This window comes from Pipistrellus hanaki, assembly GCF_964339955.1.
Source record: "Pipistrellus hanaki genome assembly, chromosome: 2".
NCBI classification, from domain to species: domain Eukaryota; kingdom Metazoa; phylum Chordata; class Mammalia; order Chiroptera; family Vespertilionidae; genus Pipistrellus; species Pipistrellus hanaki.
In genome coordinates this window covers 187,924,856-187,945,436 of record NC_140504.1, presented here as the reverse complement: position 1 = coordinate 187,945,436, position 20,581 = coordinate 187,924,856, and the positions used below count along the sequence as shown (strand labels likewise).

Below are 20,581 nucleotides of genomic sequence, written 5' to 3'. Positions count from 1 at the left end.
TCTTGACCGGAATCGAACCCGGGACCCCTCAGTCCGCAGACCTATGCTCTACCACTGAGCCAAACCGGTTTCGGCTTTTTTAGTTGTTTTTATTTTTTCCTTTGGGAATTTATTTTATTTTATTTTATTTTTTACCTACTCTACTTTTATTTTTTTTTATTTTTTTAAATAAATTTTTATTGTTCATATTATTACAAATGTTCCTTCCCCACCTCCCCTCCATTGCTCTCCTCCACCAGGTTCCCACCCCACCCTCTGCCCTTTCCCCACTCCCCATTGTCCTCATCCATACGTGCACAGTTTATGTTCAGTCTCTTCCCACATTCCCCTCTCCCCTTTTCCCCAAGAATCGTCAGTTCACTCCCCTTCCATACCTCTGATTCTGTTATATTCAACAGTTAATATTGTTCACCAGATTTTTTTTTTTTAATTTCCTTGTTTGTTTTTTAATCCTGCCTTTATTTCTTTAGGGTGTGCACCAGAAGTGGAATTGCTGGACCCTGTGGTGGTTCTGTTTAGTTTTCTGAGGACCCACCACACTGTTCCGCACCGTGCCTGCACCTTTCACACGCCCACCGGCAGCACAGAGGGCTCCCGTTTCTCCTCATCCTCACCCAAACTCGCTTTTTTCTGTCGTTTTGATAATCGCTGGTGGGTGCGACGTGGCACCGCATTGTGCTTCTGAGTCACACTTCCCCCCGGGTTGGTGGTGCTGAGGATGTTCTCACATGCTCTGTGCTCCTCAGCCTGAGGTGACCAGATGCCCCGCTTTCGGCGGGACCGTCCCGATTTCTAACTGTTTGTCCCGCGGCGTTTTAAAAAAGTCCCGATTTTTTTGGCAAAAAAATCGGGACTTTTTTAAAACGCCGCAGGACAGATTGTTAAAAACCAGGACTGTCCCACCGAAAGCGGGGCGTCTGGCCACGTTAAGTTAGGCCGTCTGCACATCTTCAGAGAAATGTCTACTCGAGGCCGTTGCCCGTTTTTAAACTGGGCTGCTTGTATTTTTGTTATTTCTTTTTTTAATATATTTTATTGATTTTACACAGAGAAAGAATTGAGAGGGATAGAGAGTTAGAAACGTCCATGAGAGAGAAACATCGACCAGCTGCCTCTTGCACACCCCCCACTGGGGATGTGCCCGCAACCAAGGTACGTGCCCTTGACCGGAATCGAACCCGACCCTCTACCACTGAGCCAAACCGGCTTCGGCTGTATTTTTGTTATTGAGGTGTGGGAGTTCTTTGGAGTTCTGGATATGAATTCCTTACCAGAGACATGACTCGCAGGTGTTTTCTCCGCTGGTAGCGTGTGGCGTGTTTCTGGGCCAGCGATGCCTGGCCAGCGCCCGGCACAGATCGTCACACCCCACTTCCCCAGCTCCTGGCACTTGTGAGAGGACCCAGGCCGGCCCAGGAGCTCCCAGCTGTGCATGTGTGTGTGTGTGTGTGTGTGGGGGGGGGGGCTGAGGGACCATCCCAAGCAGCAGGGCCATGTTCACCCATCAGCCTGAGCTAGCGCCAGATCAGGGGGCCCTGCTGCCGGATCTGAGTGGGGTTCGTGCCTTAGAGAGATTCCTCGGGGCGCTGGTGTGCAAACTGGCCCGGGGGCGCTCTGACTTCCCCCTGCGGTCCCCGCACTCTAGGCGGGATAGGCGTTGCCACAGAGAGACGAGGCCAAGCCGTGGTATCGGTTCCAGCCCTGGCTCCACCCCTCGCTCGTTATGGGACCTCAGGCACGGGGCTCCTGTGTCTGAGCCTCTGATTGCCCATCTGTAAGCAGGCCATACGTGACTCTCCCCGAAAGGATGTGGCACGATGGCCCCACCTCTGCAGGGTGCCTGGTGTCTGGCAGCGGTGACAGCCCGCCCCACAAGATCAGCTCCCCCAGGCTGGAGAACGCCCCCTTCTGCCTCAGGACCCCCCCCCCCCCACAGGACTGATGCGTGGGGCACGTGGCAGGGGTGACTGGCAGACGCCCGTTTCAGTGGGCTGTGGTCTTCCTTTTTTTTTTTTTTTTCCTTTAAAAAAAATAAATCTTTATTGTTCAGATTATTACAAATGTTCCTCTTTTTTTTCTTCCCTCCATAGCTCCCCTCCACCAGGTTCCCACCCCACCCTCTGCCCTTTCCCCACCCCTCATTGTCCTCATCCATACGTGCACAGTTTTTGTTCAGTCTCTTTCCGCACCCCCTTCCCGCTCCCCCTTTCCCCGAGAATCGTCAGTCCGCTCCCCTTCCGTACCTCTGATTCTATCATGTTCACCAGTTAATAGTGTCCGTCAGGTTTTGTTGCTCTTCCCCCCCCCCGCAGTGGGACTCCATCAACGAGGTGGACGAGTCCTTCCGGCCCATCCACACGTACCAGGTGTGCAACGTCATGAGCCCCAACCAGAACAACTGGCTGCGCACCGGCTGGGTGCCCCGCGACGGCGCACGGCGCGTCTACGCCGAGATCAAGTTCACGCTGCGCGACTGCAACAGCATGCCCGGCGTGCCGGGCACCTGCAAGGAGACCTTCAACCTCTACTACCTGGAGTCGGACCGCGACCTGGGCGCCAGCACGCAGGAGAGCCAGTTCCTCAAGATCGACACCATCGCGGCCGACGAGAGCTTCACGGGCGCCGACCTGGGCGTGCGGCGCCTCAAGCTCAACACGGAGGTGCGCGGCATGGGCCCGCTCGGCAAGCGCGGCTTCTACCTGGCCTTCCAGGACATCGGCGCCTGCCTGGCCATCCTCTCCCTCCGCGTCTACTACAAGAAGTGCCCCACCATGGTGCGCAACCTGGCGGCCTTCTCGGAGGCGGTGACCGGGGCCGACTCCTCCTCGCTGGTGGAGGTGCGGGGCCAGTGCGTGCGGCACTCGGAGGAGCGGGACACGCCCAAGATGTACTGCAGCGCCGAGGGCGAGTGGCTGGTGCCCATCGGCAAGTGCGTGTGCAGCGCCGGCTACGAGGAGCGGCAGGACGCCTGTGTGGGTGAGCGCGCCCCGTGGGGGCTGGCTGGCTGGCGGGTGGGCTCGGTCGGGGCAGGGCTGCCGGGGTGTGTGTGTGGGGGGAGTGGGGGGGGCACCAGAGTCAGCAGGCGTCTGGGTGGTGCACACAGCACCTGGCACGGTGGGGGACCCTCCTGTGAGTCTGGGTCAGCAAGTACACAGGCCGTGTGTGTGTGATGGGGGGCGAGGAGGGACACGCAGGACAGCCAGGCGGTGCCCTCGGTGGCACTCTGGAGAGCTCACCCTGCAGGACCCTGTGTGATTGGGTACCGCCGGGTGCGCTCCTGTGCGAGGGAGCAGTGCAGGGAGCTGACGTAGGTCAGCACGCTCTAACTCAGTGGTCGGCAAACTCATGCGTCCACAGAGCCAAACATCAAGAGGACAACGACTGGACTTCCTTGGGAGAGCCAAATTTTTTTTAACTTACACTTCTTCTAATGCCACTTCTTAAAGACAGATTCGCCCAGGCCGTGGTCTTCTGTGAAAGAGCCACACTCAAGCGGCCCAAGAGCCACATGTAGCTCGAGAGCCGCAGTTTGCCGACCACAGCTCTAAGCACCTTTCACCACTAACTCATTCCATCCCACCCCTCCCTGTGAGACAGAAACTGCTCCGGTCCAGGCTTTGTAGGTGAGGAGACGAGGCACAGAGAGGCAAAGGGGCTTGACCCAGGGCCGCTCAGCTGGGAAGTGACAGAGCTGTGACGTGAACCCAGAAGGCTGGCTCTCACGTCCATGCTCAGAACCACGGAGCTGTTGGCCTGTGGGGTGGAGGGAGGGGGCGCCAGGCCGCGTGGGGCCGTTGTGAAGGTCCGCGGGCAGGGACACCGGGGAGAACGGTGCAGGTGGGCGTGTCACGGGGGGGGGTGAGACCCTGCTGTGCTCAGGGGGTCTCACTAAGGCCTTGGGAGAGGAAAACCGAGGTGCTGGTGAAGGAGGACCGTGCGGGCACCTGGGTCGTGAACTAGCACGACACCTGCCCCCACAGGGATACAGCTGGGGTTCCCATGTCAGGGACCAGGAGCAGGCCGACCTCAAGCTGTGTGTGTGTGTGTACACACATACGTGTGCGTGGTCAGCAGACTCCCACGTGGCACAGTGCAGCCAGCATCCCGCGAGCCCAGGATCACGGGAGAGCAGGTGTGGATAGCAGCTGGTGCCCCAGCTGGTACTGGTCTCAGCCTGGTTGCCCTCTGCCCTTCCTTGGCCTCCCCGGGGGCTGGACACATGGCAGCTTGGCCACTCAGCGCAGAGAAGCCTGCTGTGGGGACCGAGGTCATTCTCTGGGACCAGGGTCATCCAGCCAGCCACCAGTCCCTTTCCAACTCCCCTCTGGGGCTCCCTGGTTTCCTTAAAAATCTTCCTTCACGCTCCCAACTGCTGCGAGTCTTCACTGCTCCTGGGCCCTTGACGCAAAGCACCTTCCGTGACATTTGCCTGTTTCGGGGTTGGTTCTACCCTCTGAGGCCTAGTGCACTGGGCTCCCCCGGTCCCCAGCCTCTCCTGGTCCCTGTCACAGATATCTCTGTTTTTTGTGGGTTTTTTTTAGCTCCCTGCTGGGTAATAATAATAATAACAACAGACATGCCTGACAGTTTGCAAGGGGATTCCTCAGACATTAGTTCATTTGCTCATGGTAGCAAGGCAGGTATAATTCCATTTTATAGATGGGGAAACTGAGGCCCAGGTGGTTGTGTCACTGACTGAGGTCTCACAGCTGGTGAGCGGTGGAGCTGGGACCTAGTCTGTCTTGCTCTGAGCTGGGACCTCGGTGTTTAATTCCTGGCCCACCCCACAAGCTTTTCTCACAGGAGCTGGCTTCCAACACCCCCTCATTCTGTAGGGATAATAAAGTCCTTTAGAGACGATTTTTTGAGCATTTGCCATGTGCCAGGCACTTTGGTAAGTGATGCTTACACATCATGTCAGCTTCTCCTTCTGTCGAGCATCTCACTGTGACCCAGGCCACGGGATATAGACACAGGGAGTCCCTGCCTTCGGGGGGTTCACGCAGTTTCTCACCCTTACGATAGTTCCCGAAGCTTAGTAATATTCCCCATCTTATAGATGTGAGACATCGAGCCCCTCAACTTCAGTCACACAGAAAGGATCGGATCCCAGGGGTCTTGAGAGCCCTGAGCTGCTTCCTGTGTCCTCGAAGCCCCGCCTCCCTTCTCCCGGGGACACTCAAACAGCAACTGGCTCATCGGCAGGTGGACATCGGTCAGCCACTGCCCCCGGCTCTGGATCGATCCAGCCCCAAGCACACACACACACATGTCACTAGCTTGTCCTGTGTGCGCTGCGGGAGACCGGTCCTCCCGCCTTCAGGGCTGGGGCCTTGCTCAGAGGTGCTGCTCCAGCCTCCCTAGTCTAAGGTGACCAGACATCCCGCTTTTGGCGGGACAGTCCCGATTTTTAACAATTTGTCCCGTGTCCCGCAGCGTTGACGGGACGCGGGACAAATTGTTAAAAATCGGGACTGTCCCGCCAAAAGCAAGACAGAGGTGGGAAGTGGAGCCCAGAGGGGGACTGTGCCTTGCCCAAGGACCCACAGCATGTCAAGGCCAGGGCTCTTGGTGGAAACCCCAGCACCTGAGCAGCAGAACCTCCCAGGGCCAGCAGAGGCCAAGGCCACGCCCACTTCCTGGCGCTGCTGACATGGCAATAACAAAATAAAGAGAAGGCAAAGCAGGGTCAGGGAATTGCAGCAAATTTTGAATTTTCATTTAAATCACAATACACATAATTACGCCAGTTGCAAGATAATTACAGGCTTTATAAACAGTATTAATTCACGGTACGCTGCAGGCAGCGGGCTTTAGGACAGAAGGCACAGGAGGAGAGGGGCTCTCTGAGTGTCCTGTGGGTGGGCCTCTGGGGTTGTCCGTGGAACCTCCTTGCGGAAGCAGCACCGGCCCGAGGCTGAGGCCCAGGGAAGGGAGGCGGCTGTGTCCCCCATCCCCACCCCCTCCTCGGTGGGTAGCATGACAGTGCGGAGATGGGGACCAATAAGAAGCTGGGAACAGAGGGGGGTGCATTTCCTGGGCTGTGGCTACTTGAGGGGGGTCCCCTCAGAGCTGTGGGACCTTCTCAGATTGCGGGCCCCCCCTGTCTTCCATGGATGGGTCTCTCTGAGCAAACAGTGAGGAGAGGAAGGGCTGGGACTTGCTAAGAGGGGGTCCTGAGTGCCCCCTCCATCACCCCCATCCCTGCGGCCTGCAGCAGAGGCCAGGCCACATGACAGCCACCTGCCAGCCTCAGGATCCTGTTTCTCAAGTTGCACCCTCACAGCGCCCCTCCGAAGTGGGCTGTGCTTGACTTCGCCGTGAATGCCCGGAGGAAGGGACCTAGCTGGTCACAGCCTCTTTGGCGGCCTGACTGTGACTGCCCCCCGCCTCAGGGACCCGCAGAGGAGTATCAGAGCCATACGGAGCTCATGCAGCTCACCAGTGAGGAAATGGGGGCCCAGAGAGGTGACGTGAGGGGCCCCAGGGCACAGCTGGGGGTGCTGGACTGACTCAGCCCCCCGACCAGGAAGCTCCCCAGGCCTCACAGCTCCTGACCCTCACAGTGTCCTCCCCCACACCTGGCGCCCTCCCCTCCCACCCCTGCCCCAGACAGGGCAGGATCTCCGAGAGTATCACCCTGGGGAGCAGCAGCCCAGCCTGAAGTCCCCGTTCCGTCCTTCCTGTCACCTGGACACAGACTATAAATCACCCTCCACCGCCCTAATCATCTTTCTATAAATATCAGAGTCTCATTTCGGAGGGGGGAGCATGAACGCCGAGCTCTCTCGCCTCCTGACTGCGTTTAAAATCTGATTTAGAATTAATTTCCTTTGGTCGTCCACCGGCGGACACCTTATTTGTCAAATCTCAAGCTCTTAGCAGGGGAGAAGAGAGAGGCGGCCAGGGCCTCGGGCCGCTGCCGGCCTGACAGGCGGCCTGGGCAAGGTGCCCTCGGCAGGGGCAGGTCCCTCCTGGCCTGTGGCCACACGGGCCGGGCACATGCAGACTCTGGAAGGGCCCGGCCCCAGCCCAGAGCTGCTCCATCTGTCTCGGCCATTAATTCCCTGCTCTGCCTCCAGGTCTCTGGGCTCCCCGAGGCCTGGTGATTAGTATTCTTATTAAAGATTATTTTATTTCATTGCGCGGATTAATCCGGCCTTGACACGTCCGAGCCATACGGGTATTAGTGGAGCGTGTGAGAGCCGCCCGCGGGCGAGGGGCAGAGTGGCGGGGCCACCTTCAAGGCCAGGGACGCCTCTGAGTTTGCATTCTGGCTGGGGGTGTGGCGAGAGGGGGGGGGTGACTGGGGCAAGGCACTCAGGCTCCCCGAGCCTGTTTCCTCTCTGCCAAGCAGATGTATTAATGCCGACGGCATAGAATTGTAATAATAAGTGCCAGGCAGTATGCATTCATATTAATCCTCGCATCAGCCCTTGGAGCCCCCATTTTACAGATGAGGAAACTGAGGCCCAGTTTCTTCATGCCCCATGGCACTTAGCTTAGGTGAAGAGGTTAGACAAGAAAAGGAACCCCGGGCAGCCTGCACCCCAGGGCCGGTCTTAACTGGCAAGGTCTTAGAGCAGGGGTCTTCAAACTACGGCCCGCGGGCCACATGCAGCCCCCAGGGGAGTCTGATCCTGCCCGCCAGGTTTTTTGGGCAGTGAGCGCAGCCGAGGTGTTACAGTAGGAATTAGTAGTTCATATAGTCCGGCCCTCCAGCTCTCTGAGGGACCGTGATCTGGCCCCCACTTTAAAAAGTTTGAAGACCCCTGTCTTAGAGGAACTCCGAGTGGTCAGGGACTCGGTGAACAAAGACTGTCCGTGCTTCCTTGGTGCCACCTATCACGCCAGGATGCCACCGTATGTGTCCTTGTCTGCCCCTCGTGGCTCTGAAAGCTCCTGAGAGCAGGCCCAGCTCCTCCCGAGCTCGGGTCCAGAGATGCTCAGGGGATTTGGGTGAAGGAATAACCGAGGGTCAGAATAAACAAACAGTCCCCGAGGTGCTGATGGACATGGACCCGATAATTACAGTGAGGATTACTATCCGTCCGCTCAACGGCGCTTTCAACAAATACTTGCTGACCAAGTGCAGAGCCCGTTTCCTGGGCTCAGAAGGGAGCTCTGAGGCTGGGCCTCCTGGGGGGCTCCTGGGAAGAGGAGGTGAGCCCCCCAATTCCAAGCTCCCAGCCCCCCGTCGAGTCTCAAAACTGGGGCACATTTTCCCCCAACCTGGCGGCCCCTCTGGCTCCACAGCGTCTGAGTCTCTGAAGCAATTTGAGGGCATCACCATGTCTCTGGATTTCAGGTTTTCTCTCAAGTTAGTAGAATTTTACACATTAACCTGATTTTAGCTATTATAACAAAGCGATATGTTTGTGTGTGTTTTTTAATGACGTAATGCCTTGTCCAATAGAGCGCCTCTCACGCCCAGAGTCTTCTAGAACGGGACTTAGTGGACAGAGCCTCAGGAGCTCCCTGGGGGTCCCTGGTGCAGAGGGTTCCGCTCCAGGGCGGAGCTGGGAGCTCCTGGCTGGGAGGCACTGGGGCTCCTGAAGGCCCGGGGCCTCTGCCCGGAGCAGATGGCGGTGGGAGTCGCTCACTTGGGAAATGCCCACGGGCATCAGCAACCTCCTGGCCGGGTGCTGGGAGCTTTGGGATGAATAGGGCAGGCCTGGGCCTTACAAGCATCTGCCCACAGGGACCTTCTGGTCCAGGAGGAGAGAGACACACCAATAAACAGGAACAGCATCGAGCTGCGGGTGGCAAGACTGAGCAGGCGCTGTGGAATAGGGAGGGCAGTGGTCGCTTCTGTGTGTGTGTGTGCATGTGTGTGTGTGTGTCCGTGTGTGTGTGTGTGTGTGTGTGTGTGTAGAGGTCTGAAAAGGCTTCATTGAAGAAACGGTTGAAAGGAATCTTGGAAGAGTTGGACAGGGGGACAAAGGAGAAAAGGCATCCCAGGAAGAAGGCTCTGAGGAGGAAACAGCCTGCCGGTGTGAGGAACGGCCAGTCCCTTCGTTCTGCCTGAGGGCCGGGAGTGAGGGTGGTGCTAGGGGAGGCTGCAGGGTGGGCGTGGGGGGCCAGGCTTATGGGAGCCCATAGGATTGGGACTGGCAGTGACAGGATCAGGTGTCCCTGTAGGATGCCCGGTCCCGGCATGGCCAACTCGTTCCTGTCCTTTCGGCCGCAGCTCACATGTTACCGCCTGTCTCCTTCTCGGGGGAGGGGGTAGCTGCTCCTTTACTTCCTTTCTGGAAAGATCACAGCCTGGTTACGGTGTGCCCCCAAACGCCACTCCCTGAAGGCAGAGACCCTGTGGGTCTGGTTCATGGCCGTGCCTCCAGCGCCCGGTCGGTGCCTGGCACCAGGCAGGTGCTCACGCGGCCGCCGGGGCTGGGGCAGCAGGGCGGGAGGCCGGGTGTGGAGGCTGCGGAGTCAGCCAGGTGGGAGACAGGCAGAGGCTGGAGAGAGGGCGGCGTAGGAGACAAGTCCGTGGCAGCCGCCATGACAGTGACGTGATCTGAGAGGGTCCAGGGGCCTGCAATTCCTGAATGGTCAGCATTGCACATAGAGCTTATAAAACACAGACTTCCAGCCCTCTTTCCCCACCCCACCCCCAGCTACCCCCACCCCTTCACACACGTGTCTTCTCCAGTCAGTGTCTGCCCACTCTCCCTCCCTGTCCCATTGTCATGTCCGGCCTAAGTGACATCCTGGGCTTTGGCCCCCTTTGATTCTTAGCCTCTTGGCCCTGCCCCCGAGGCTGGTGTCTCACTCAGACCAGTGTCCTGTGATTGACAGGGCCTGGTGGGCGGGGCTGTGCCACCTCTGGGGCTGGGACTCAGGTGTCAGGGTCCCGGGCTCAGCTCTGCCTTCAACCTGCTGTGCAGCCCTATGTAAGTCACCGGTCCTCTCTGTGCTCCAGTTCCCCCCTCGCAAACAAAGGCAGACGGGGGGTGCTGAAGGTCTGTCCCTCTGTCCCTCAGGGGACCCCTCGCCCCCCGGAAGCCTGGGTCAGAGTGATAGTTGTACCCGAGACCAGCTGGCTTACCTCCAGCTGCCTTCTCTCCCACAGCCTGTGAGCTGGGCTTCTACAAGTCGGCCCCTGGGGACCAGCTGTGTGCCCGCTGCCCTCCCCACAGCCACTCGGCGGCCCCTGCCACCCAGGCCTGCCGCTGTGACCTCAGCTACTACCGCGCGGCCCTGGACCCGCCATCTGCAGCCTGTACCCGTGAGTACCAGCCCCGGACCCCAGAACCACGCGTGTGAGGGGCTCTTTGGGGGCCTGTGCACATGTCTGGGAACCTGTAGGGGACTCCTGAGCCCCAGTAGAGCCTTGTGAGCACCACGTGTGCGCTCCTGGCCCTGCCGGGGAAGTGTGTGCTGGAGCAGGGGTGGTCGTGTGCGTGCGTGTGTGCATGCCCTGGGTCCCTGAGGTGACTCAAAAGGAGTCTAGCGTCGTGCTTACTTGTCTGGACTGTCTGCCTACTCGGCTCCTCCATTGCCTCCTGTCCCCCAGCCTACAGGGGCCTCTCACCTCCCCTCCCAGCTGGGGAGGGGCTGCAGCCAGCACAGCCACCCCAGGTGCCAGCCCTGGGCTCCTGTTGGGGGACAAGGCGGACTTCACATGGTTCTGACCGGTCTTGCCCCGGAATTTGCCCCAACCTGATCCCCATCTTTCCCACCTCCATCACCACCCAGCCCCGGGCTCCTTGCACAAGACAAGGGAGGGCCCAAGTGTATTCACACACCACACACACACACACACACACACACACACTCCACCATTCTGCCCAGACCTGTGCGTTTCCTGTGCAGAGCTGTGCCTGTGGGACTTGCCGGGGCAGAGCGGATGGCTGAGTGACATGGTGACATCTCGGCTCCCGGCCAGGAGAGCCCAGCATGTTTAGGTCGCGGACACGTGCCCTAGACTCCGGTTTCTCTCCAAATGCACAGTCCGGGCTCCAGAAATCTTAAGGCGAGGCTTTTAGTATTCCACGCCCTTCGGATCGAAGATTCTCCATGATTCTGAGATTCCACCGTGCTGTTTTCTTAAGATCTGAGATCGCCTTCCTGGCATTCTGAGAGTTGGAATTCTCAGGCCCAGGGGTCTCCACAGCCCGCCCCCTCCCAGGCTCTCCTAGCTCCGAGGCCCCCATCCCCCTCCTCAGAGGCTCCCCCCAGCCCCACCGCCCTCTCCAGGGCCCTGCACTGCCCAGAGGGGGGCTCTCATCTTGGGGGAGGGAGAGTTTGGGGACCCCCACTGGGCTTCCTGGGGCCTCACTCTACTCAGCCCAGTGCTCGGAGGCATTTACATGCCATTCATCACAGGGGGCGAAGGAGTGGAGTGTGGGCACCAATGACTGGGACATTTGGCACCCCGAGTGGCTGCTGTGGGCACCCCCAGGGCTGTGCAGTCTCTTTCCGGCTCTTATGAAACCCATTGGGAAGCACAAGCCCCAGGCTCCCTATTGTCCAGCAGAGGGAGGGGGGCTTAGGTCTCTGTGACAGACCGTGGCCCGTGGTCCCAGCCCAATGGCAGACACTGCCTCCACCCTTACCTCCACTCACTGTGCTCCTGGGCCAGTGGTCGGCAAACTCATTCATCAACAGAGCCAAATAGCAACAGTACAACACTTGATGTCTTTTGAGAGCCAAGTTTTTTAAACATAAACTTCTTCTAACACCACTTCTTCAACATAGACTCGCCCAGGGCATGGTATTTTGTGGAAGAGCCACACCCAAGGGGCCAAAGAGCTGCATGTGGCTCTCGAGCCCCAGTTGGCCGACCAATAGAGTAGGTGTGACCTCATCCTTAGGGAACCCCAACTATCACGGGGGAGCCAGAGACCTCCCCTGGTCTGTGGGGGGGACTGGACCACCCCCAATAAATACCCTTCAAACCCCCCCCCCCCCCGTTACTCCCTGCCCCCAGGGCCACCCTCGGCACCGGTGAATCTCATCTCCAGTGTGAACGGGACCTCCGTGACCCTGGAGTGGGCCCCCCCGCTGGACCCGGGCGGCCGCAGCGACATCACCTACAACGCCGTGTGCCGCCGCTGCCCCTGGGCGCTGGGCCGCTGCGAGAAGTGCGGGAGCCACACCCGCTTCGTGCCCCAGCAGGCCAGCCTGGTGCAGGCCAGCCTGCTGGTGGCCAACCTGCTGGCCCACATGAACTACTCCTTCTGGATAGAGGCTGTCAACGGCGTGTCCGACCAGAGCCCCGAGCCCCGCCAGGCCGCGGTCGTCAACATCACCACGAACCAGGCAGGTAGGCGGAGACGCTCCGTGCCCGGCTTCCCGGCCCTGTCCTCCCCCCAGGCCCCCATCCCCCCTCTGCACGTCGCACAGGCTTGCTGTGGTCTTAGGCTGGCGCCTGCCTCCCTGGCCCTGCCCTGCCCACCAGGACCTGGAGCTACGGGCTCCCTTAGAGCAGTAGGGCGAGTCCTATGATCCAGAAAGCACAGAGGCAGGTGCTCACGGCCATCCTGGGCATGGGTTCCAGAACTTTCCCTCTCTGCCTCTGCTTCCTCCCTGGTGCACTGGCATAGATAGTCCCTGCCTGAGGCACTGTTCGGGGGCTTAAGAGAAGGAAAGGAAAATTCGTGGCCCGGCATCCAGCCCATGGACTTGGTCTCCTGGTCTGGACGACAGCCAGCCATTTATCTCTGTTTCTAGCCGGTTGTTGCCCTGAATTTAGCGACGGGGACCTCTTTCTTTCCAAATTCTGGTGGGTCCTGCCCGTCAGGGGACAGCCTGGCCTGAGCCCACAGTGGCAGCCAGCTTCCCTGTCAGCAGCCATCTCACACACTGCGCCCCGGACCCCCACCGCGCCCCATCCTCTCCTCCCTCCCCGCACCACACAGGCCCCGCAGGCACCTCTCCCACCAAGTCCCAGAGCAGGGAGCCAAGGTGCAGGGCGCCCCCCAGCACCAGCCCATGGGAAGTGGCAGAGCTGGGAATCGAACTCACATCAGCCTCACTCCCAAGTGAACTCTCTGCTATCTTTTCTCATAAAGACACCAATCCCAGTATGAGTCTCCCCACCCCCCCATGACCTCATCTTAACTTAATTACCTCCTGAAGGTCCAGCTCCAGTGGTCACATGAGGGGTTTGGGCTTCAATATATTCATGGGGGGCGGGGGGAGAGGGGACACAGTTAACACCCACAGCACCTCCCGTGTCCCCATCACGTGTTGCCTGGACAACCGCAGGAGCCCCCGCCCGCCTTGCCCATAATTGGTTCTCACACCACATGCTGAGGGAGCCTTAAAAATGCAGGATTTCTCCACGCCCTCTCCAGCGCTCGCTGTTTCCTGTCTAATGGATAATAGCCGTCCTAACGGCTAGGAGGCAGCGTCTCGTTGTGGTTTTGGTTTACCTTGCCCTCATCGTCATGGAGTGGAGCATCTTTTCATGTCTGTTGGCCATCTCTCTCATGTCTCCCTTAGAGAACTGTCCGTTCAGGTCCTCCGCCCATGTTTCATTCGGACTGTTTTTCTGTTATGGAGCTGTGTGAGTTCTTTGTATACTTTGGGTATGAGCCCCCTTATCGGAAGTATCGTTTGCAAATACCCTCTCCCATGAGGGCGGTTGCCTAACTTTACTAGTGTGTAATGTTGCTCGCATGACCCACCCCTGCCTGCCTCTCCAGCCTTTCCCCATCCACTCTTGCCTGGCTCATCCCTGCAGCCACACGGGCCTCGGGTCCCTTCCTTGAACACACCAAGCCCTTCCCCCCGCGGGGCCTTGGCCGTGCTTCTCCATCGCAGTGACACGCTTCTACCCGTGACGTCCCCATGGCTGGCTCCTTCCGTCCTCAGCTCAACTGGCATCCCCACCCCGGGGAGGCCTACCCTGGCCAGCCCAGCTGACATGGCAGGTCCCTCCTGGCCCCTGTGGGCGGCCCTTTCCATCACAGCTCCCACTTCACCGACCTGTCATCCTGCGCGGACTTGGTTTCTTAGTCACTGTCTCCCTTCGTAGACCGGGAGCGCCTGGAAGGCTGTCTTAGTCCCTGATCCTCGCCCGGTGCCGGGCCTGCAGTGGGCATTCAGGAAACCCTAGGGGCACGATAGAGTGGCCCCTACAGCTCCACAGCCCTGAACAAATGGTCAAGGTGTATCCTCAGAGACCACTGGCTCCCCTTCCCGCCCTCACCTCTTCTCCACAGCCCCCTCTCTACCGAAAGCCTTCTCTGGTGCCCGCCCACTCCCCTCCCACCTGGGCGTTCTGCTCTCCCTGTGCGTCTGCCCCACTCACGCTGTTGCCTGGCAATCTCTTCCTCTTTAGGAGGTGTTCGTATTCCTGGCTCCGCGTGCTCGTTGCCTTGCAATGGTCTCATCTGGTCCTCAGTCTTCCTGGCAGGGGTGCCCACTGGCTTGCTAGCTTAGCTGCTGCCTGGATGGGGAAGCTGCAGCCGTGAGACCCAGCCAGCAAGAGAGGGGCTGGGCTGGGAGTCCCAGGCTGTGGGGACACCTATGTGCCATGCCCTTCAACTGAACTCTGGAGTTGCTTCTTAGTTCTTCATGTCCAAGTCCAGCATGCATTAAGCAGCTAGGGTGTGTGGTCTCTGCCTTCAGGGGCTCCCAGGCCTCCCAGGAGACGAGATGCCCAGAGATGAGGCAGGTGGGGGACACAGGAGGTGTGGGGTGCACAGAGGGGGAGGGAGAGGGAGGCCTGCGGGCTGGAGGGACAGGGAGAGGGGTTCGAATCCCTGCAGGCGTTTGGTGTGGCTGGTGTCTGTCTGGCACTTTGCAGCAGACCCCCCTCCAGGATGATGCTCTGGACACAGGAGGGAGGGTGGCTGTGCAGGGTGGATGGAACGGGTGAGTCCGTCAGCGAAGGAGGGTGAATGGGTGTCTTCATGTGACTGTGAGAATACTTGAGCTCAAATGGGCCAGGCTCGGCTCATGTCCCTTCCCGAAGTATACTGATCTGTCCTGGGCATACCCCAAACCCGGCGGTGAGGGTGCGGGCTCCCTCCACTCATGCCCTCCCTCCCTCCTCCTTTCTCCCTCCTCTTCCCTCCCTCCTCCTCCCTCTCTCCTCCTCTCTCAGGCATCCCTGGGAGCTATGGCCAGAGGGCTGGGGTGGGAGACATGGCGATAGAGACATCAGGTGATGGGGCCCCAGAGTGGGCGAGAACAGCTGCTTGCTGGGGCTGCTGGGGTCCTGCTCCCCAGGTGGCAGGGCCTGGCCAGAGAGGAGAAGGTAGAGGAGTGAAAGCCGGGGCCCTCAGGCTTCGTCTGGGTCAAGCCACCCCCCAACCTCCCAGGCCAGAGGCAACTGTGTAGAGAGCCCAGGTGACTGATCAGGCGGCAGCCTGTGATTTGCCAGGGGACTGGAGGGGCGGGCTCTCCAGGAAAGAAGCAGGATAGCCAGCCAGCATGGCTCGCACAGGGCCTGGGAAGGGGTGGGACAGAGCTGGTCCCCGCGATCCCCCAGCCGCCCATCTGATGGAGGCTGGCTCCCGCTCTAGCCCCGTCCCAGGTGGTGGTGATCCGCCAGGAGTGGGCAGGGCAGACCAGCGTCGCGCTGCTGTGGCAGGAGCCCGAGCAGCCCAACGGCGTCATCCTGGAGTACGAGATCAAGTACTACGAGAAGGTACCAGCCTCCGGCAGCGGGAGGTGGGGGGGGTGGGGGCCGTGCCAGGCGGGTGCCCTCGGCTGACTGCGCCCCCTTGTGGACAGGACAAGGAGATGCAGAGCTACTCCACCCTCAAGGCCGTCACCACCAGGGCCACGGTCTCGGGCCTCAAGCCAGGCACCCGCTACGTGTTCCAGGTCCGAGCCCGCACCTCGGCAGGCTGCGGCCGCTTCAGCCAGGCCATGGAGGTGGAGACCGGGAAGCCACGTGAGTGCAGGGAGCAGGGAGGGCCGGGGAGCCGGGCCGGGCTGGGCGGGCGGGCGGAGGAAGGGGACTTGGCCAGCCGGTGCCTGTGCTGGCTCAGCAGGTTCACAGCTGAAAGTAGCTGAGGCTCCGAGAAGGGAAGTGACTTGCCCAAGGCAACCCAGCTCCTCACAGCCCAGACCCTGGCTTCTCCTGAGGGTCAGTGTGACTAGCAGGCATCACGATGCCCTGTGCCAGCAGGACATCCTGGTCATCGTCCCAGAGGCCCTCCAGGGCGTTGGCATTACCCACGTCCCCGTTTTACAGTCCAGGAAGCCGAGGGTCAGAGCAGTTCAGCGAATTGCCCAGAGTTACCCAGCAAAGCAGGATTTTTTAAAATATATATTTTATTGACTTTTTACAGAGAGGAAGGGAGAGAGATGAGAGTTAGAAACATCGATGAGAGAAACATCGATCAGCTGCCTCCTGCACACCCCCTACTGGGGATGTGCCCGAAACCAAGGCACATGCCCTTGCCCGGAATCGAACCTGGGACCTTTCAGTCCACAGGCTGACGCTCTTTCCACTGAGCCAAACCAGGATTTGAACATGGTCAATCTGTGCCCCTCCCTCCTCCCCATCACCCACCGCCAGCCTCTGGAGCAGTGGGGTCCCACTGACCCACTGCAGTGTCAGCAGCACCTGGGAGCTATTGAAGATGCCGATTCTCTGAATCAGTAACCCTGGGGTGGGGGCCGAACAATGTACGTTTTATCGAGCCCACAAGGTCAAGCTGGATGCACCCGGCCCCATCTGCAGCCAGCCGGGGCCTTTTCCTCCCCTCGGCAGCCTCCGGGGGCGGTGCCAGGACAGGAGGGCTCCAGGCTGCTCATGGCTGTGCTCCCTGCACTCCTGGGCGCTGTGCCTCCCCCGCTCCCAGGGCTGACACCGCGGCGAGCCTGTGCGGACAGGAGCCCGGCCCTGCCGCATCCACTAGCACATCCCACTGGTCCCGCTGTGTGGCTCTGAGTGAGAGCCTCCGTTTTCTCTCCTGAAAATGGGAGGTAATATCTCCTGGGAGAGAGGAGGAGGGCTCATTGAGACCGGAAGACTCGATGGGCACTTTCTGACTCCAATTACAGGTGAGAAAACGGAGGCTCGGAGAAGCCCAGCAGCTCTCTCCTTGTCACACAGCCCCGGGAAGCGGAAGCCCCAGGGTGGGACGCCAGGAAGCTGGGGGCAGCAGGGTCCTGAAGGAGAAGCTTCGGAGAGGGGAGGCGGCCTGTGTCTTGGCTCCGGGCTGACTCCCAGCTGAAGAGGCGGCCCCCCAGGTTCGGGGAGAGCCACCAGGACCCCGGGCCCCGAGGCCAGGGCTGACACCTCGCCCACCCCGTGTCCCCGGCAGGGCCCCGCTACGACACCCGGACCATCGTGTGGATCTGCCTGACCCTCATCACCGGCCTGGTGGTGCTGCTGCTCCTGCTCATCTGCAAGAAGAGGTGGGCGGTCCTGGGCCCCAGCCGCTCCAATCCTCCCTTCCCCCTCTCCCACCCTTCCCCCCCACCCTCCCCCAGCACTGAGCCGCTTCCTGTGCCTGGGGCTGGGCACACTTACTTACAGACACCACTGTTCTGTCCTCCTTCCTGGAGGGGGCGCTATTCTCTGGCCTCCCCTCATCTCTCCTGACACCCCCACCACCACTACCACCACCACACACATACTTTGTCCACATCTCTGGCCTGTCCTCCATCTCCCCAGCCCCTTCGTTCCCAACAGCCTCTGAAGGCTGGCAGGCCTGGGCTCCTCCCGTTTTCCCAGGCCCGTCTCTCTGAGTGGCCTTGTCAGGGCCCACGGCTCTCAGTTCCGCTTTCCCGCTGACGGCCCCCAATTCGTGTCACTCAGCTCGGACCTCTCCCCGGAGGTCGGGCTGCCCACCGCCACCTCCACGCGGATGTGTTCTAGACACACCCACCCCTCTGCACCTCCCCAGCCTGCCTTCCCCCCCCCACCACCACCACAGGCCGCCCAGCCTTAGGAGTGGCACCGCCATTCATGGGGTTCCTCCAGGGCCCACCCAAGTTGTCATTCTCAACGTCTCTCTCCTACGCCACGCCCATCCGCTAGCACAGGGGTCCTCAAACTTTTTAAAGTGGGGGCCAGATCACGGTCCCTCAGAGAGCTGGAGGGCCGGACTATATGAACTACTAATTCCTACTGTAACACCTCGGCTGCGCTCATTGCCCAAAAAACCTCGCGGGCCGGATCAGACTCCTCTGCGGGCCGCATGTGGCCCGCGGGCCGTAGTTTGAAGACCCCTGCGAGACTAGCACGTCCCACTGGTCTCCCTTCAGCATCCACCTCCATCTCCTTTCATCCTAATGACCCTCCCGTGATGGGGAGAGTCTGACCTCACTTTGCAGGTGAGCAGCTTGGAGGTCAGTGAGGTCAGGCCAACTTGCCAAATAGATGCCAGAACTGGGACTGGAACCCAGGTCTCTCTCAACGAAACACCAAGCTCCGAGTCACTCTCTCGGTCTCCATTCCAGAGGAGGGGGCATGGGACTCTGTGCTCCCATGGCTTTAGGGTCCCCAGCAGTGAGAATCGGAGGGCTCATCCAGAAGGTGGAGAAACTGAGGCCAGAGAAGGGAAGGGGCAGCTGGCCTCAGAGGCCTCATCTCTCAGCCCTTCCCCAAGGACAGTTTCACGAGAAAAGGGACTGATCACCCACAGACTTTGCTGGGAGGGCTAAGTGGACTTGACTGTATAACTGATGACGGTTTTATAAATGTCAAGGACATCACAGTTCAGCTGAGCTGAGAGCCTGAGGGTGGGGACTCCCGGCCGCAGGGGCAGGGGCTGGGGTGCCAGGGGAGGGGCGTCCTGACGTGTGCCTGAATGGGGTCGGGGTGGGTCCAGGGAGGCGTGGCCCCGGGCAGAGCTGTGCGCATCCTCCACAGGCACTGCGGCTACAGCAAGGCTTTCCAGGACTCGGATGAGGAGAAGATGCACTACCAGAACGGGCAGGGTGAGCGCGGGGACCGGGATCTGAGGGCAAAGAGGGGGTCCCGGTGGGAACCAGGGCGGGGCTGGTGCCCACAGAAAGACCAGAGCCCCGGAGATAGCAGCAGGACATCACAGAGACCTGAGGCCCCTCAGGGGCAGGGCAGTTCCCTTCCTGGGGCTCACAGACCCCGCTGACAATGCGAGGAGCCCGCCCCCAGGGAAGCATACACGCGTGTGCGCTCACACGCAGCTTTGCATACAACCTCGTGGAGGTTCCCATGTTCCTGGACAAGATCCCCTGCTGGAGAGAGTTTTTTCAGGACCCTGCAGAGACCCCAGAAGCAAACACAGGGGGTGCCTACCTCCACACCCCACTCCTGTGCCCAGGTGGACATTAGTATCTGTCACGGGGTTCCCATTCCGCCTGAATGCAGCCTCAGAATCCTTCTTTTTTTTTTTTCTTTCTTTTTAAAAAAAATATATTTTATTGATTTTTTTTACAGAGAGGAAGAGAGAGGGATAGAGAGTTAGAAACATCGATGAGAGAGAATCATTGATCAGCTGCCTCTTGTACACCCCCTACTGGGGATGTGCCCGCAACCAAGGTACATGCCCTTGACCGGAATCGAACCCGGGACCTTTCAGTCCGCAGGCCGACGCTCTACCCACTGAGCCAAACCGGTTTCGGCCACAGAATCCTTCTGACCACAGTTGTCTAGAGAACCATTTTCAGTCTGTCTAACTTGGCACGTGTAAGGAAATCCTTTTTGCCACTTTTTACCCCAGAACAATTTAGCAGGTGGACTCCAGAGGTGACCCCAGAAAATGACAGGCGTTCTCCAGACCCACTGAAGGACCCCCCTCCCCCCTCCAGGTCCCTAGAGACCCCAGAGATACCCCACGGAGACCCTGCTTCCACTTGCACGCACACGTTGGGCGCTTCGTGTCTGCCCCCACACCCCGAGGTTCCCAGACACACTCCTCCTCCTCTCCCCCCAGACCCGCCCAGGCCCACGGGATGCTGGGAGGGAAAGGCCTGTGGGACCCCCCTGAAGGCCCTTCTGCCCCGGCCCCTCAGCACCCCCACCTGTCTTCCTGCCCCTGCACCACCCCCGGGGGAAGATCCCGGAGCCCCAGTTCTACGCGGAGCCCCACACCTACGAGGAGCCGGGCCGGGCGGGCCGCAGCTTCACCCGCGAGATCGAGGCCTCCAGGATCCACATTGAGAAAATCATCGGCTCCGGTGAGCCCCGGGGGGGGGCGGGGGAGGGAAGGAGGGGGGTCGGCATGGAGGGGCACCGGGGCAGCGGGTGAGGGGAACTTGGACCCAACAGCCCTGGGGAAGGAAGAGCCAGCTGCCTGGGATGGCCAGGCCCCGGGGGGGAACTTGCATGGATGAGGCTGGGGGGGGAGGGGCGGGGCTCCGGCTAAGGAAGGAGGTACCACTGCCCTCCCCCGTACCGCCCTCCCCGCCTGCCCACTCCCGGCCCACAGGAGAGTCGGGAGAGGTCTGCTACGGGCGGCTGCGGGTGCCGGGGCAGCGGGACGTGCCCGTGGCCATCAAGGCCCTCAAAGCCGGCTACACGGAGAGGCAGCGGCGGGACTTCCTCAGCGAGGCGTCCATCATGGGCCAGTTTGACCACCCCAACATCATCCGCCTGGAGGGCGTGGTCACGCGTGGTAGGTGCCTCGCCCTTCGGGGCCCCTGCGTGCAGCCCAGGGCAGGGCTCTGGTCCATCCCCGCG

General features: G+C 60.1%; 1 protein-coding gene across 1 annotated transcript in view; it reads left to right on the top strand.

The window, feature by feature from the left end:
- The window catches only part of EPHA8 (EPH receptor A8), a 35,844-nt gene that overhangs the window by 10,659 nt on the left and 4,604 nt on the right, over positions 1-20,581 (top strand). The window contains exons 3-11 of the mRNA XM_084874871.1: positions 2,313-2,976; positions 10,076-10,231; positions 11,936-12,271; positions 15,483-15,607; positions 15,694-15,856; positions 17,238-17,331; positions 18,791-18,858; positions 19,915-20,079; positions 20,331-20,516. Coding sequence (XP_084730997.1) covers positions 2,313-2,976; positions 10,076-10,231; positions 11,936-12,271; positions 15,483-15,607; positions 15,694-15,856; positions 17,238-17,331; positions 18,791-18,858; positions 19,915-20,079; positions 20,331-20,516 — 1,957 coding nt within the window. The remainder of the gene's footprint in view (positions 1-2,312; positions 2,977-10,075; positions 10,232-11,935; positions 12,272-15,482; positions 15,608-15,693; positions 15,857-17,237; positions 17,332-18,790; positions 18,859-19,914; positions 20,080-20,330; positions 20,517-20,581) is intronic.